The 17,787-nt window shown below is 50.1% G+C and overlaps 1 protein-coding gene across 1 annotated transcript in view; it reads left to right on the top strand.

The window, feature by feature from the left end:
• LOC144127504 (uncharacterized) overlaps positions 1–17,787 on the top strand; it is a 173,881-nt gene that overhangs the window by 33,825 nt on the left and 122,269 nt on the right. The window contains exons 6-7 of the mRNA XM_077660499.1: positions 1,313–1,425; positions 2,630–2,768. Coding sequence (XP_077516625.1) covers positions 1,313–1,425; positions 2,630–2,768 — 252 coding nt within the window. The remainder of the gene's footprint in view (positions 1–1,312; positions 1,426–2,629; positions 2,769–17,787) is intronic.

The following is a 17,787-nucleotide window of genomic DNA, read 5'->3' as shown; positions in this document are numbered from 1 at the left end:
ACGCATATTCAGTCTTGAAGAGCTGGCACTTCCTATGCTACCGTGAATTAGTGTACAAGAAGCGAGAGGTGTCGGGTTTGTGATCAGTCAGAATATAGCTTGGAACATAAAGCAAATCTGATGATTTTACGAGAGAGGGGCAGTTATTGTAATTACCCTTAATAATAAGTACGAAAATAAACCGTCATAATGACGGGAAAGTCGAACCGTTCTATGAATGCATTGAGTCGGCAGTGAGTAAGACAATAACTTGCACACTGAGCTAGCGGGGTATTTCAGTGCCAGAATAAGCAGGCAGGCAACCAGGCAGTGAGGGAAAGTGGCAGTGGTTATCGGAACAGTAAAAGGAGTTGGGAATGAAGTTCGCAGGAACAAGAAGTTTACGGGTCATGAATACCCTTCTCCGCGAAGAGGAGAACTGCAAGTGGGTTCCGAAAAGCCAGAATGGCGACACTAAAAATGAGTAAGGCTTAGTACCGTGTGCGCACAATGGCATAATAAAGGATGTGTAGGCGCCGAACAATGTGTGATATCGTTATCACCGAATGGGGAGGAAACTACTATCAAAGTAGCGCGTCAAGGAGTTCGCGTTAAGAAGGAATCTCGAGTAAATCAACATATAGCTTCTGAAGAGATTCTGCTTTAACCGAGGGCGACTATCTTCGTTTTTGTCGACGTAACACCACGGCTCAGGCACCGTACTCTTCCTTCGTTGTCCTGCTCCTTTCGTCCTAGAACGCCCTTTTGTTCACCGATGTAAGCGCACATTAAAGATACCCAGCTTGCCTAAACTAGTCTGGATCTTTCCACTACGTCGTCGCTCGTAGCCCATGTAGCGGTTACGGCGTTAGACCCTAAATTTGCAGTTTACCTTTTCGCACTCAGCACATATCCTGTCCTTGTTGTGTTCGTTCATCAATATCTTGTCTTTTTCGTGCTATTCTAAGATACTGCAGCATAGTTTGCGAACTCGCCAAAAAAAGAAAGAAAATAAAGACAGAAAAAATATACATGTCCCCGCGTGACTGCTTCGCTTCTTTACAAACTTCGTCAAGTCAGTTGGCAGCCCAAATTCCTGTGGCCGCTCTAGATTCAACATGAAACAACGCAAAAGCCTGCAGCGGGAATAGGGGGGGGGGGGGGGGATGGCTAGTTTCATGTGTGCTGCTGAAGTCTTCTCGCACGGAGGTTCACGAAGCCACATTTCATGTGAAGAAACTTGCCTTGTCGAGCGAGAGATGTTGTGTCTTATTGAAACGGTCGCTTTTGTCCACTTGACACCATGGTATTTCATCCTCTTGTTCCTCCCCAGACAGTCGACCGTAACTTTTGGTCTAAGCAGACCAGCACGCGCTCCACCTACATGGCGCTGGGTGTGGCTCCGGTTAACCCCATGGAGTTCAGCGCATTGGCCGACCTTCTCCAGTGAGCAGACGCACTTTTTTTCTCTATAAATGTGATTTTGCGCCAGCATTGCATAGAGCCCAGCATTACATGTTTGTGTTGTGACCTTTCTTAGTTACTTCGCTGTTATGATGGAACAAAAAATAAGTTGGCCTGCAGTGAAACCTGCTTGTGCTGTCTTCGGTTACTGAATGCCTCCGTAATTTTGGCAACCCAAGGGGTGTAAATGAATGAAAGTTCAAATCAAGAGTCTTTGTTCTTGTGAACATTGCCACTAATTCCTCTGACCATCCTTGGAATGCTTCAGTCGTGTAGTGCGTATTATTCAGCTTCGATGATGTTCAGGATAGAGCAATTAAGTCCCATGAATTACTTTAGCACAGACAATGTGCTGCCAAGGATCTATAACCGTTGTATCATACGTGGATTACTCATAAAACAATATCAACGTGACGACTTGTCACATTTCTATCGTTGGCAACAATCGCAGAGAATACAGCCAGTGGCAGTATGCTTGTAGAGTTCAAGTCAGCTAAGAGAATATTATTTTCTTGGTAGTCCTGAGCAGTCAGACCGCCGTAGAATGTTTGAAAAAATATTTGGTATTCATTTTATAGTACGATGTCGGAAATACATTGTTCGGATGTTTTATTATCTATATAACCGCAGAAATAACTTTGGCGACTCCTTGGCCGTTTATTTGAAGTTTACTATGTTTACTTGTGAATTCAGAAAAACACCTAACTGTTTTTTTTTTGTACAATGCGTTGTGCGGTCACATTCGCCACCAACAATTGTTACCAGCGGTTTCTATCACATTCCTTTCGAGTAGAGGCCAAAGAGTACGAAGCGGCTTCATTGGAGTCGCGCAAGTAGTTGTGATCCCAAGAGCAGATTTCTCCAGATTTACAACTTATTTACTCCGCAGACTTTGACTTAACTACACTGAATATCTATCATAAACTGGTTCTCTGTGCCACTCTTTTTTCACTTTCTACCCCTGCAGGCCTCAAATGAGAACGTTCTGGATTGCTTAGTTCTCATTTAAATCGAACGCACATTCTCCACTTAGACTGGGAATGTTATGTAAAAAGGACTAATTAATAAATGAATGAATTCTGAAAAACAGAAAGTGACTAAAATAAACTGCATAACCTTCTCTCTTCTGAATATTTTAATTACACACATTTTGTCAAGTTCTAATTCCACTTATCTCCAATTTCAGGCAAGTATTCCTGCCGCAGATTTTTGTCGCGATTGGACACATCTCCTTCTCGGACGACCTCAGGCCAGACTGCGTTATCTTCCCGCCAAATGTGTTCGCATTTCCGCAAGGGTTTACTCCGACATACGGTCACACTATGGTAAGTTTTGCGTTCAATGACAACCTGTGCCTTGCAGCACTTTTAAGTACGGAGGGCGTTCAAGTAGCCTCGAGCTGAGGCGTAGAGTGTAGCCACAATATAAGTAAGAACCCTTGTAAACAAAATCAGGGGCATACAATTGAGCAGCACAAATCTTAGCTGCTGGTAATGCGCTGTGAAAATTCCTGATGATGCGCCTGCGTGCAGTCGCTTATACGCACTCCGAATTAAAAATTGAAGGGCAGACATAAGCTCTGCGTTTAGGGCATGACGCGGCAGCGTAATTGCCCCATATGCAGTACGCGTGATTCTCTTCTTTGCATTCATAGATCACTGGGAGTCCTCATACCCCTCCTGGCGCAGTGGTGCAGCGGTTAAGCGATGCCCTTACAAAAACTTTTATAGACATTCTATAGAGTCTCTATAGACGAACTCTGAAGAACAGTCTATCGGCAATACAAATCCTATAGACAGTGTATAGACAATCTATAGATTTATGGCTACACACTTTTAGTAGAGTTTCGTCTATAGACAGTCTATAGACTATGAGTAGACAAAATAAATATATATACGAAGGCAGTAGAGTCTATAAGAACTCTATATTCTGTCTGTAGACCATATTTATAAGCGATGTGCTCCAAGCGGTGGGCCTTGTGTGGCCCAGGTTGCTGCTCCCGAGCGACCAATAATTAACTGCCACCTGCCAAAGTGGGCAGTTTGTTTCGTATCCAGTGGGCATGTTCTGATGACGCCGCGAGGTTAACCCTCCCATGTTGCTCTCACCCCAAAGTTAGCCGTGTGAACTACGCAGATGTTCGTTACTTATAATAACAATGTTATGAAGGCGTGGTTACACAGGGAACAACGGATGCGATTGCAATAGAGTCATTGAAACTTATCCACTGTCTAGACCGCAGTGCTGAGACCTTCCAAATCTTGTGGCAGTGAGCGCAGGATGGCTGAACTCGTCAGCCGGAAAGAGGCACAGCCAGTATCATAGCTACCGGCGGGTGCTAATCGCCGGACGCAGGAAAGGAAAGATGGAGAACCGCGCCGGGGAGGAGGGGGCGGGGGTTTACAGGAGGCAGGAAGGTGGGAAAGAAAGAAGAGAAAGCGAGGCCGCGTACAGTGACTCTAGTGCCATGGTTTGCCGAGGCTCCGCCAGCTAGCTCGCCGCCGCATTGGCAGAGCAGAGAGGGGCTAGTGAAGTGGTGCAATAGGTGAAGCGCATGATTGCTAGAAACGTCGGTGGGGTGTATCACGTAAGACCAACCGCATGAGTCTTACGAACGTCGCAGGATCAGCTCTGAAGTTGTTGACGAAGGACGAAGACGGATATTCGCGAAAAATGTGCGCCATGGGATGCTCGCAGATTCTCCCTGCCCACAGAGGCGCATATTCTTCATTCCTTTGGAAGGCCGAAAGCGGGTTGCTATCCGAGGTGAACATGCAAGACCAAATAAAAACGGTGATGCTGGGACAAGAAGCAGCGAACTCCAATAACCAAACGAGGCTAAAAAAGAGAGGCTGGGCCATGGACCTAAACGTGCTCTCAACAGAGAGGCCAAATCCATGTAGGTAAAAATGCTCGAAAACAAAGGCAAAGGTAAATAGCAAAACGTGCACGAAACAGAAAAGCAAAGCTATTTAGCTATTTGTGTGTCAAGTTAGTTCCTTGCGTGCATAAAATGTGCATATATGTTTTGCTAGCGTTGCCGCCCGGGATGCCTGCATGCGCCAGAGCGCCGTCACCTGCCAGAAACGCCCCTAATTCCATCCAGCTTCAGCGGATTAATTCGCCAAGTCGATGAACTTAGGTCTACTAAATTGTTTTTAATTGAGACAGTACATGGATGCTACTTTGTTTTAGTTTTCCTTTCTCACGGAAGAGAACCGCATTGATTCCTTAATCACGTCGGAGTTAACATTGAACGGGCCTTTAGTTCTATTTATGTGCCGTCGACATATAATACGTCTGTGATGCTGACACGCAAAAGGAATCTTTCCTCAATACAGACAAGGTTACCTGCATGCTTAGCAAAAGCAAACCACCTTTTTCCCATGCATCTCACACCCAGAAGAGCCGAGCATCAGGTCGGGGGAAATCTTGTACCCATTAAAAACCGGTGGGTACCCGGCGGTACTGGGGAGCTTCCCTAGCACCTCCCGAATGCGAGGCGGATGCTCTACCATAAGGCACCATTCTCGCACAGCGCACCGGACACGTTTCTTTTGCAGCCTCTAACATTAGTCTGGTCATCTCCGATGTATCTGTCTTAGCCATCCTTTCCCTTCCGGTCCTGTAGAATCAGAGCGCACAGAGGACTTGCTCTTCGAACGTGAGCGACTGAGGCTGACCACGCTGTCTTCGCAGATGTGGGTCGTCGCATAGCTCGCCGTGCAGCCAGCACACCGACGTGTTCTGCAATCCAATATGAGGTCGTAACTTTTTGTAGGTTATGTTATTAAACGGCTCGAGTCAGTCAAGAACATTTGGCACCCCTCGAGCAGCTGGCCAAGCTGCTGTTGCTGCAGCCGTCGTAACAGTTACGAGTTCAATTCCAGGGAATTCACTGTTCATGAGTATGGCTCGAATTCGTCTTTCGATCAAAACATTTGCTTATACCCAAAAGTGGCACGTAGCTGCTTTTGCGCGTGCACGCTACGGTTGGTCCTCGCCACCGCGCGTGCCAGCTGCATGAAAGCCGAGCATCCATACACGAACAACAATTCTGCAAAGATTGCAGAACTGTGCACGTTGGTGCAGTTTTGCCTTAGCAGCACAAATTTTTCCAACAACTCCAAGAATTGCAAGCAGGCAGATGGCACCATTATCGCCGCATCAACATTTCTCAAAACCACCAAACTGGTCATGGATGCTCCGGACGCTAAAGGCCTCGCCAGTTTCACAGCAAGATTCAAGATATTCTACGACTAGAAGTATGACCGCTTTTGCATTTTACGAAGAGAAGCCACCACAGGGCTTCTGCAAGAACCGAACGTGGTCACTCCCATTTTAAAATTTTAAGTGGACATAAGTAAAGGCGTCTGCGAGCCGTTCTTTGATATCCTCATGTCCCAGAAAGGAAGCGGTCCGATCTCTTCACCCCTAGGTTGTAAGCCTACAAACACTGGCCCTACCTTAACTCCAATCATACGTCGGCTCATAAGAAGTCTGTTGCTTAATCTGTTGACGCCTGCCACGGTGATCCGCACAGAAAAAGGCTGACAGTAATCTGAGCTCAAGACTGTGAGGCGGGAGATTTGTAGACGGCCAATCCGAGGAGGTTTTCTGCTAGGGCCCTAGCGAAAAGCACAAAGGCTTTGGAAGTTTCGAAAGGCCGCCGCGCCATAGAGCGGAGGATGGATTAGTCTTGATGTTGGGGGGGGTGGATACAGAGGCTCTCGCTGCTCTGATATGTGTTGCTAAAGCCAGCTTCGACGCTTCAACGCACGCAGTTATTGCCGACGTGCGTTTCGCCTTTATTTTAGTCTTCTCTCTGGCATCTCTTTTAGTTCGCCTTTGTCTGCACGTCTCAGTGGTTGTGGCCTAACTTGAGCCGGGGGACGGACCCGTGCCTTTTCTTTTCATTCTTCCTTCTGTCGCAACTACAACCACCGAGCCTTGAGAAGCCGCTGGAAACCATATTGTGTACTGTGTTGCGAAATTTTTGCATCTGCGGCCATGTAACTTGCAAGCCTTGGGACGCAGGCACAGGTTGGGAGAGTGAACGCATTGCCCGTTACGCGTGACTCGTTACGGCTACCGTTGTACCCACTAAATGGCTTAAACAACCCTAACACAGCTTTCGCTGCAAAAACGTCAGGCCTCTGTGAATGACCCAGGAGCAGCCATGCTTCGATATGGCTGCACAAAAGCCGCATAGGCTCGTCGCCGCTCGCTTGTCGCGCGGACAAAGAGGCCGAGGTAGCATGCCTCTCAGTGTCAGGCGTCCCTTAATATTAGCACCCATGAAAACTAAGCGCGCAATTCTTTCTGCCTGCTGCGTGCATGTCTTACGGTCGCCGCGCTCTACGGTGCTTTGTGCGAGAAAATGCGGTTGGCAAAGCGTGGCCAGGCAGGAGCTGCTCGCCGCTGGAATGATTTTTGAACAGCCGTGGAGGTGCTACAGCAGAGTACAGCCGGGCGATTTTTCATCATGTTTTCAATTTTCCATTCTGTGCTCATTCATAATGTCTCATCTGCTATGATATATTAGTTTTCAAAAGAACAGGCTGGATAAAAATTTTGATTACCTGGCTAGCAAGCACGAGTTAATCATTTTGCGGTCTTGCCCCTCTCGTGATCATCAATTCGATCACCTTTATGATCACAAGGTGATTATCTCGAGGCCGTGGTCTCCTTTACGCAACTCCGACTAACCATCATCATCATCATCATCATCAGCCCTACTACACCCACTGCAGGGCAAAGGCCTCTCCCATGTCTCTCCAATTAACCCTATCCTTTGCCAGCTGCATCCACCCTTTGCCTGCAAACTTCTTAATCTCATCCGCCCATCTAACCTTCTGCCGCCCCCTGCTACGCTTACTTTCTCTTGAAACCCACTCCGTTACCCTTAAAGACCAGCGGTTATCTTGCCTTCGCATTACATGCCCTGCCCAAGCCCATTTCTTTCTCTTGATTTCGACTAGGATGTTGTGACATTCCGTGTGTGCTACGAGGATCCACGTTCGACGGCGCGGCGTAAACGGAGACCCGTGACAGCGGCATCATCAATTACCCAGCCATGCTCTTTGAGTGACGACCAGAAAAACCGGACCCGCCGCCGCCCCGGGGAAACAGGCTTTATCCTCCCCAATTTCCGGTTACATTCCAGGACAATGAAGCTGTCAGCGGGCCAGAGCGCGCCGTACCACAGCCGACGCTATGCGATACCGCGAAGACGACATTCTTTCCCTCCCCCCCCCTTTGTCGTGGGCTATCGCCGGGAAGGCACCCACAGCTTCCCAGAAGGGCCGCGACGGACACCTGTCATGGCGGACAGGCAGTACTCGCCAAGAATGTGGAAAGACAGGCGCTAGTGAATTAGCTCCGAAGAGAGAGCCTGTGTATACTCTCACTTGAGAGAGAGTGGTGGCGTTTTTGTTGTTTATTTAGTTTGTATTGTTAACAGACTCTGGGTTCGAGGCTAAGCCCAACCCAAAGGGGTGGTCCTCATCTCGCATGTTATTTTGGATTGGAGAATTGATGCTTTGGGCGGGCCACTGGAAATGACCGCCCTTAGTCCTTTGTTAATCAAGTGCTTAAAAGCACATGTAAACGGATGCAGTCCAGTCTGAGCTGGGGCTCCATGCTTGGCATGTAATGTGATGCTACTTAGGCACTAACCTGCCCGGTCGATGAGTAAAGTAGTGCAAAGTTTGTATGTTGTAAAATTATGCTCTGCTGTCATCATCTACAAGCTCGCCTCCTGTTCATCTTCCAAGCCGAACGACACTAGAGGAAGGGTTTGTGAACCATCCTCGAAGAAACGGACGACTATTGAAATTCTACTGCAAGCACGCTCAGGACGACATCGTTCGCCAAGAGGGCCTTCAGCGCCGAAGCCCGTCGGCGTGCAGCTTCTGCCAGCAACCGCTCGAGCCCAACTCCGGAGCCACTCCATCGCCCCCATGAAGTCGTCGGCACGTAAGCTCGGACGCCCCAGCCTCTGATGTATAATCTTAATCATGTGTAATTATTGAATATACCTGTTTGTTTAAACTGAGCCATACGGTGTCTCTTTGCCTCTCCGTCCCGTGTGGACCTGCGCATTATGGGGGTCATCACACTGGTGTCAGAAGTGGGGTCTCAAAAGCAAATGTCCTCTGAATGCTGTGACATTCATGACTTCAAAATTGTAATCAAAAGGGAATCACGGGACTGATTGTGGGACTTTTACCCCCATTTGAGAGGCTTGAGGCACTGGAGGGCTTAAAAAAAATGACTGTATCTGAGGGAGCTCCCACTCCACAGCCGTCGCTCGGAGAAAGCATGCTGGCATTAGGAAGCGTCATTCCGACGTTTACGGGAGATAAGACAGGGGTTCCAATCTGCGATTTCTTTTCCATGCTAGAAGAGATTGGGAAAATGGGGGGATGGTCCGATGCTCAAATGCTGGGAATGGCGAGGTGTAAGATGGCAGGAGCTGCTCATGATTTTGCATGGCGAGACGAAAAAGTAAAATCCACAAAATCATTTGCGGAATTTAAGAAGCTCGCGTTTGAGCATTTTGACACTGAACCACGTCACGTGCGAGTACAGAGGTTCCGTGACGCCGGACAGATGGTAGGGGAGGACGTGCGAACGTTTGCGTCGCGGCTTCAGCGCCTAGCGCACGATACGTTAAGCAGGGAGGAGGAAGGAGACCAGCTTAAGAAGAAATACGCGGAGGATATACTTAAAGAGGAAATGACCGCTTTGTTCGTGGCTGGTCTGCAAGACCCCGTGCGCCGGTTCGTGCTCTCGCGCAAGCCGAGCAATCTCGACCAAGCCGTGGAGGCCGCATTGGATGAGGAACAAAATGAGGCGTTAACGACAGCCGCAGCGAGAGTACGCGTCATAGAGAGAGCGGTGCTCAACCCTGAGGTTGCTCTCTTGACAGAGCGGTTAGATCGCTTAGAACAGCTGCTATCTCAGCAGGTAGAATGCCAGGTTGAAGCGCGCGCTCAACAGCGCCCATTCGCGGGAAACCGGAGACCGCCACAAAGCTACAGGCGCGGTATGCGAGATTTTAAAGAAATCGTATGCTTCGCTTGCCAGGGTCGCGGACACATCGCCAGGTTCTGCCAAAACGTGCGCCGTGGGGAGCCACAAAGAGAAGCAGGCGAGACACGCCCTAAGCAAGCCTACAGCGGGGCTCCAGATACCGAGTCAAAAAACTAGTTAGTCCTCCCCAGCCTGAGGAGCGTGAGGAGGGAGCAGTAGATGATGAGGTGGTGGTAGTTTGTGTGGCCGACGAGGCATGCCCTGTTGTGCGTTGCAAGTTAAATGGTTGTTGTATGGAATTGTTGATAGATACGGGGTCAAAGGTGACATTGCTTAAGGAGAGCAGTTTTAACACGCTTCGAAGGAAGGGGGACCGCGAGGTGTTGGAAGCGTCTGGTGGTATGGCAACCAAATTTGTAGGCATAACGGGGGATCCTCTTGGCATAAGTGGACTCTACCGGTTACACTTCTCTCTCGGCGGAATTGCATTGGAGCACCCCTGCTACGTATGCCCGGACACGGTGTCTCTGCCAAACGGAGTGTCAGGTATATTAGGGCAGGATTTTTTGAGAAAAGGGAAGGTAGTAGTCTCATTCTCTGAGGAAGAGGTTAATGCGGGCGGCTCAAAAGTTCCGTTTTTGAACAGGAGAGGGGCTGAGATTCGCATTACCGATATTGACACCCGTCAAACAGTGGGATCATTGGAGAAGGTATATTCGCGGGTTGCCGTCCGGCTGGTCGAGGAGGCGGTCGTCCTTCCTTGGTCGGAGCACATTTTGTACGCGTTTGTGCCTTCAGATGTAGAGAGCGGCGCCGTGGGAGTGCTTGAGCCGGTCGACTCTCTCAGCAATGGCCTGAAGGCAGCCGCGTGCCTCGTGACAGTTAATGACGCCCACAGAGTGCCCCTACGGGTGGTTAACTGTAGCCAGCAGCCACTGAGCCTTCCCAAGAACAAAACATTGGCTTTCTTCACCTCTGCGATAGAGCAACGTGAGCCCACCGATACGGTACTCGCAACTGTAGAGCATGCTAGTCCTTCGGCTGCTCCAAAGGTGTCGTTCGATCTTTCTCACGTAAAATCCAGGGAGAGGGAGGCTCTGGCTGGTTTGCTGAACGACTACTCGGAGGTATTCGCCGCGTCCAACCTGGATTTGGGCTGCTGTGGCGTTATAAAGCACAGGATAGAAACCGGCACTTCATCGCCCGTTTACCAGCGTGCGTACAGGATTCCTTACTCCCAACGTGAGGAGATGGAGCGGCAGGTGCAGGACCTGATTGATCGCGGCATTGTCGAACACTCAAAGTCACCCTGGGGAGCACCAGCACTATTGGTGGAAAAGCCAGATGGCTCGTATCGATTGGTAGTGGACTACCGCAAACTAAATGCCGTAACTCGCATCGATCCATACCCCATCCCCAATATACAGGAGACGCTTTCTCAGCTGGGCTCTGCCAGGTACTTCACGGTAGTGGACATGGCGGCGGGATTCTGGCAGTTAGCAATGGATCCGGCAGATGCCGAGAAAACGGCATTCAACACGCCCTCAGGGCACTATGAATGGAAAAGAATGCCGATGGGTCTGGCCAACAGCCCTGCTGTCTGGCAGAGAACCGCTGATGTTATCCTGGCAGGTCTTCTGGGGAGGCTGTGCTTCGTGTATATGGATGACATTATCATATACAGTGGCAGTTTTGATAACCATTTGCGCGATATTGAGCAGGTTTTGGTGCGACTAAGAGCAGCGGGTCTCAAACTGAAGCCCTCTAAGTGCCAATTCCTCAAAAACGAGGTGAAATACCTCGGGCACGTTGTTTCAGCTGACGGCGTGCGACCGGACCCTGAGAAACTAAGGTGTGTCTCGGATTTTCCATCCCCTACTAGCGTCCGCCAGGTCCGGCAGTTTCTCGGCCTGATCGGTTACTACCGAAGGCACATAGAGGAGTTCGCCAAGCTCGCTAAGCCGCTCACCGCCTTAACAGCCAAAAATGTCGCCTTTCGTTGGGACGAAAACGCGGAGAATGCTTTTGGGGCCCTGAAAAGGAAGCTAATGAGTGCACCGCTGTTACGCCACCCGGATTTTAGTTTGCCCTTCGTTATGGCCACAGATGCGTCAAAGTTCGCAGTTGGTGCCGTGCTATCTCAGGTTATCGAGGGCAAAGAACATCCCGTTGCTTTTGCTAGCCGACAGTTGAGCCCCACAGAGCAAAAGTACGGAGCTACGGAAAGGGAGTGCCTCGCCGTTGTCTGGGCAGTAAAGCACTTCAGATGCTACCTTTACGGCCGCAAATTCAAGCTAGTCACAGACTGCCATCCTCTGAAATGGGTGATGAGTGTCAGGGACCCTAGCTCGCGACTCGCTAGATGGAATCTACACCTGCAGGAATACTGCTTTGAAGTTGAGCACAAGTCAGGAAAGACACATCTGAATGCTGATGCACTCAGCCGCACAGCTGCCGTGGCAGCTATAGAAGAGTTTGTCCCCGTAGTCGACCCCGCCGAATTACGCACAGAGCAGTGCAAAGATCCTGACCTGAAGCGAATAATCGAAAGCTTAGAGGGCGCACCGTCTCATCCCGAACAGCTAGGTTATTTCATTGACAAAGACGGCACCCTGTGTCGGCGCACGAGGCCAACCAGGAAAGGGAGACCAGAGAAAACCGCTTGGGAGAGAGTCGTCATACCTCGGTCGTGGACAGAAAGGGTTCTTCGCGCGTTTCACGATGCGCCATGCGCCGGTCATTTTGGCGTAGCGAAGACACGCAGGCGTGTGGAGCGTTTGTACTTTTGGAGTGGCATGCGACAGGATGTTAGAGACTACTGTGCGAAGTGTCATTCCTGTCTCGAAAGAAAAACACCCAAGGGACGAAGACCAGCTCCAATTCAGCCGTTCCCTGAGGTTTCGGCTCCCTTCGAGCGGACAGGTATGGACATAATGGGCCCATTGCCCACGACCACTTCCGGAAACAAGTACATTTTAGTATTTGTCGACCACCTTTCAAAATACGCGGAAGCGGTAGCACTCCCAGATCAGAAGGCAGACACGGTTGCAAGAGCATTTGTCGAACAGATCGTGCTCCGACATGGACCCCCGAGGCAACTCTTGACAGATCGGGGAACGAACTTCGTGTCGCAGCTAATGAGGAGAGTTTGCGAGCTGCTTAAGATCGCTAAGAAGCAGACAACACCGTACCATCCGGCTTGCAACGGCGCGGTGGAGCGACTGAACCAAACCGTGGCCGGGTTCCTGTCGCATTTTGTTTCGCGCGACCAGCGGGACTGGGACTTGTGGCTCCCGTATGCAATGTTTGCCTACAATTCCGCAGCACACGAGAGCACGGGCGAATCGCCATTCTTTCTTCTCTACGGCCGAGACCCGGACCAGCCTAGTGAAGTGCCAGAGGGCCCCCGTCGTGTCCCATACGCTTCACTGGACGACTATAAGGTTGAGCTAGAATCGCGCTTGCAAGTGGCGAGGGACATCGCAAAGGAGTCCTTAAAGAAAGCGGCGAAGCGCAGGAAGGAGGTGCACGATCGCAGTGCTAGAGACGCGCCGTTTGATGTGGGGGACAGCGTGTACATTGAAAACTGCCAAAGGCAGATTGGGCTAGCTCGTAAGTTCCAGACGAAGTGGAGAGGACCGTGCGAGGTTGTCGAGAAGCTTTCTCCGGAAAACTTCAGAGTCCGAGACGTGAACCGGCGTTTGATAAGGATACACGCAAATCGCCTCAAGTCGGCACCGGTTCAGTGTTCACGAAATGAGGAAAGGGAAAGCGCGGATTTTGATGGGGACAGAAGTGAAGCGGAGCGCGCAGATAGTTCGCAAGAAACGCCCTCTCCTGCATTTGTTCGGCAGGCGCCCGAGGTGACGGCCGGAATGCCACCGGATTTACTTCATGCATTGCTAGAAGAAGAAGCGCGCGAGGTTGCCGCGCAGATAACGCCAGGAGAGGCTCCTGCCACGAGCCCTCGCGAGTCCCAAAGCAGACAAAGGGGCAGAGACTTACTTAGTATGACTCATGAAGGCCGATATCCGCTGCGAAATCGGAAAGCTAAGTCGGACAAATGGCGTAAACAGAGCGGAGTTGTGAACTGGTTAGAATTGTGTAATGCCGCAGCTCATAACATTGCTATGTGCTTATGTGTTAAGTTATCGGAGTTGGTAGTTAAACCTTTCTGTCATTAAGTAACACCTGCACAGGAGAGCATGCGGAGCGCATGCAGAACCTGCCCTACTTCCTTTCATTATCTATATTTTTGTCTGTGCCGTGATCGTGCTAGAAGTGGGAGCTCCTTTGTAACTGTGGTAAATTTATTTCGTCCAGTTTGGACTAGAAAGGAGAGGCTTGGGTGCTGAGTCTCATGTTTATCTGTAAAAGAAGATCAGTGCTGCCCCTGGAGACGCCAGTATTGACAGCGGAGGCATATGGTGTTGTGCAGTGGTGTTGAGTGCAGCGAAAAGTGTTTTGTCGGACGCACTGTGCGAGGCGATTCAGAAAGACAAGGGGAGCTGCGTGGACTCAAATGTTCGGAGAACATTCTTCTGGAGGGTGAGCGAGTGTGACATTCCGTGTGTGCTACGGGGATCCACGTTCGACGGCGCGGCGTAAACGGAGACCCGTGACAGCGGCATCATCAATTACCCAGCCATGCTCTTTGAGTGACGACCAGAAAAACCGGACCCGCCGCCGCCCCGGGGAAACAGGCTTTATCCTCCCCAATTTCCGGTTACATTCCAGGACAATGGAGCTGTCAGCGGGCCAGAGCGCGCCGTACCACAGCCGACGCTATGCGATACCGCGAAGACGACATTCTTTCCCTCCCCCCCCCCTTTGTCGTGGGCTATCGCCGGGAAGGCACCCACAGCTTCCCAGAAGGGCCGCGACGGACACCTGTCATGGCGGACAGGCAGTACTCGCCAAGAATGTGGAAAGACAGGCGCTAGTGAATTAGATCCGAAGAGAGAGCCTGTGTATACTCTCACTTGAGAGAGAGTGGTGGCGTTTTTGTTGTTTATTTAGTTTGTATTGTTAACAGACTCTGGGTTCGAGGCTAAGCCCAACCCAAAGGGGTGGTCCTCATCTCGCATGTTATTTTGGATTGGAGAATTGATGCTTTGGGCGGGCCACTGGAAATGACCGCCCTTAGTCCTTTGTTAATCAAGTGCTTAAAAGCACATGTAAACGGATGCAGTCCAGTCTGAGCTGGGGCTCCATGCTTGGCATGTAATGTGATGCTACTTAGGCACTAACCTGCCCGGTCGATGAGTAAAGTAGTGCAAAGTTTGTATGTTGTAAAATTATGCTCTGCTGTCATCATCTACAAGCTCGCCTCCTGTTCATCTTCCAAGCCGAACGACACTAGAGGAAGGGTTTGTGAACCATCCTCGAAGAAACGGACGACTATTGAAATTCTACTGCAAGCACGCTCAGGACGACATCGTTCGCCAAGAGGGCCTTCAGCGCCGAAGCCCGTCGGCGTGCAGCTTCTGCCAGCAACCGCTCGAGCCCAACTCCGGAGCCACTCCATCGCCCCCATGAAGTCGTCGGCACGTAAGCTCGGACGCCCCAGCCTCTGATGTATAATCTTAATCATGTGTAATTATTGAATATACCTGTTTGTTTAAACTGAGCCATACGGTGTCTCTTTGCCTCTCCGTCCCGTGTGGACCTGCGCATTATGGGGGTCATCACAATGTCATTAACCCGTGTTTGTTCCCTCACCCACTCTGCCCGCTTCCGATCTCTTAACGTTACACCTATCATTTTTCTTTCCATGGCTCGCTGCGTTGTCCTTAACTTAAGCTGAACTCTTTTCGTTAGCCTCCACGTTTCTGCCCCGTAGGTGAGTACCGGTAAGATTATGCTGTTGTACACTTTCCTCTTGAGGGAAATTGGTAAACTGCCACTCATGATCTGCGAGAATTTGCCATATGCGCTCCACCCCATTCTTATCCTTCTAGTTATCTCCTTCTCATGATCCGGATCAGCTGTCACTACCTGCCCTAAGTAGACGTATTCCGGCACAATTTCTAGGCTCTCGCTGCCAATTGTGAACTGTTGTTCCCTTGCTAGGCTGTTGAACATTACCTTGGTTTTCTGCATGTTAATTTTTAGACCCATCGATCTGCTCTGCCTGTCTAACTCGTTGATCATGATTTGCAGTTCACCTCCTGAGTGACTCAGCAAGGCAATGTCATCAGCAAATCTCAGATTATTTAGGTATTCTCCATTTATTCTTATTCCCAACTGTTCCCAATTCAGGCCTCGAAATACCTCCTGCAAACATGCGGTGAACAGCATTGGCGAGATCGTGTCTCCTTGCCTGACGCCCTTCCTTATTGGAATTTTATTGCTGACTTTATGGAGGACTATAGTAGCTGTGCAGTTGCTATATATATCTTCCAGTATTTTGACATAAGGCTCTTCTACCCCCTGATTACGCAATGCCTGTATGACTGCTGAGGTTTCCACTGAGTCGAATGCTTTCTCGTACTCCGACTCAATGTTGCCCAAATTTCACGTTACAGTGGGGCCGACTGAGGACGTGACCCATTTGTGCATATATTATGTCTGCTTTGTTGTGGACACAAAACGGTATCAGGCAGTATATTCCCGGCTATCATAAGAGGCCAGGCAGTGGACACTTTCTAAAGTGGGGAAGGAGTGGTCTTTACTCTATCGGCTACAGAGGTAAGGCGAACGTTCTCAAATTCCCAAACGTTATCACAATCTTACTGTGGATTTATTAGGAAAACTCCAACGCCCAGCATAAATATATCGTTGTTGCTTAGTTGAGGAGTGTGGCCTACATATTTGAAATGCTCCCTATTAGACCGACGGTTGCGGACCCGAAAGGAGCTTTGTAGTCAAAAGAGGAACTTCAGGTCGTGTTTTGAAACAACGATTAGGAAGTGGTCCACATATAATTTGGTGACGCTCAAGGGTGTACTCAGACAAGTTAAGGCTATATTTTAGTCTTGATTCTTCACAACAAACAGCAACATATTGAAAATATGAAACTTTATCTTATGACGCAACACTACGCAAAATGAATTTCAGGATAATGCTCAGGCTCCGGCTTCTGATTGTGTAGGATATAAACAAATCAATGAAGAATCTTGACGATTAGGTAATTTTCTAGGCCATGGCGCTGCAAGGACATCACACAGCCTCACTTTGTCCACATCATATGCGCGCACAAAGCGGCGTAATGCTGCGGCCGTATGTAAAGCACGGATCAAGAAGAACGGACGACGTGCTACGTTTTTTCTGGTGTTGTTATCAAAGGGCAACTGAGATTGGAGGTCATGCTTCCTTCGTAATCTTTATCCTCGGCGTAAGCGAATAGTGGCGCGCCGCGGTTGCACCGCCGCTATAATGCACAGCGCAGCCTCTCTTACACAGCTTCGTACAGTTTACAGTTCGAGACCACTAAATGGGTCGCTAGGGAAATGAAGCCATGTGTGATGACCCCCATAATGCGCAGGTCCACACGGGACGGAGAGGCAAAGAGACACCGTATGGCTCAGTTTAAACAAACAGATATATTCAATAGTTATACATGATTAAGATTCAGAGGCTGGGCCGTCCGAGCTTACGTGCCGACGACTTCATGGGGGCGATGGAGTGGCTCCGGAGTTGGGCTCGAGCGGTTGCTGGCAGAAGCTGCACGCCGACGGGCTTCGGCGCTGAAGGCCCTCTTGGAAAACGATGTCGTCCTGAGCGTCCCCCTTCCGTACTGCTTCTCCATTTTTATACCCTCTTCTCCACACCCCCTAGGGTGAGGACGCCCACGCCGGAGGGGAAGGAGGGGGGCTAGGGCTTTCACTTGGGCGCACAAACATACCACCGCACTTATTGTCTCGCCCCCCTCACGTGTTGAGTCAGAGGGAAAGAATGTTGGCTTCGAGGTAGCGCATAGCGTCGGCTGTGGTACGGCGCGCTCTGGCCCGCTGACAGTTCCCGCGGGTCACCGGCCTCCATTCTTCATCCATCAACTGACACTCGCTCCTCAAGGTAAGGCGCGCTCTGGATCGCTGACAGTTCCCTTGTCCTGGAATGTGCCCGGGAGGGCCGTCCCTGAAACCGCCACGCCAATTGGGGAGGATAAAGCCTGTTTCCCCGCGGCGGCGGCGGCGGGTCCGGTTGGGTCCGGTTGGGCTTAAACCCCTTCGTTCTGGTTGTCACTCTCAACGAGCATGGCTGGGTAATTGATGATGCCTGTCATCTGGGTCTCCGTCTACGCCGCGCCGTCGAACGTGGAACCTCGTAGCACACACAAGGAATGTACCTCGTAGCACACACAAG

This window comes from Amblyomma americanum, chromosome 1 (genome assembly GCF_052857255.1).
Source record: "Amblyomma americanum isolate KBUSLIRL-KWMA chromosome 1, ASM5285725v1, whole genome shotgun sequence".
Taxonomy (NCBI): domain Eukaryota; kingdom Metazoa; phylum Arthropoda; class Arachnida; order Ixodida; family Ixodidae; genus Amblyomma; species Amblyomma americanum.
This window is presented reverse-complemented; position numbering and strand designations above follow the sequence as displayed.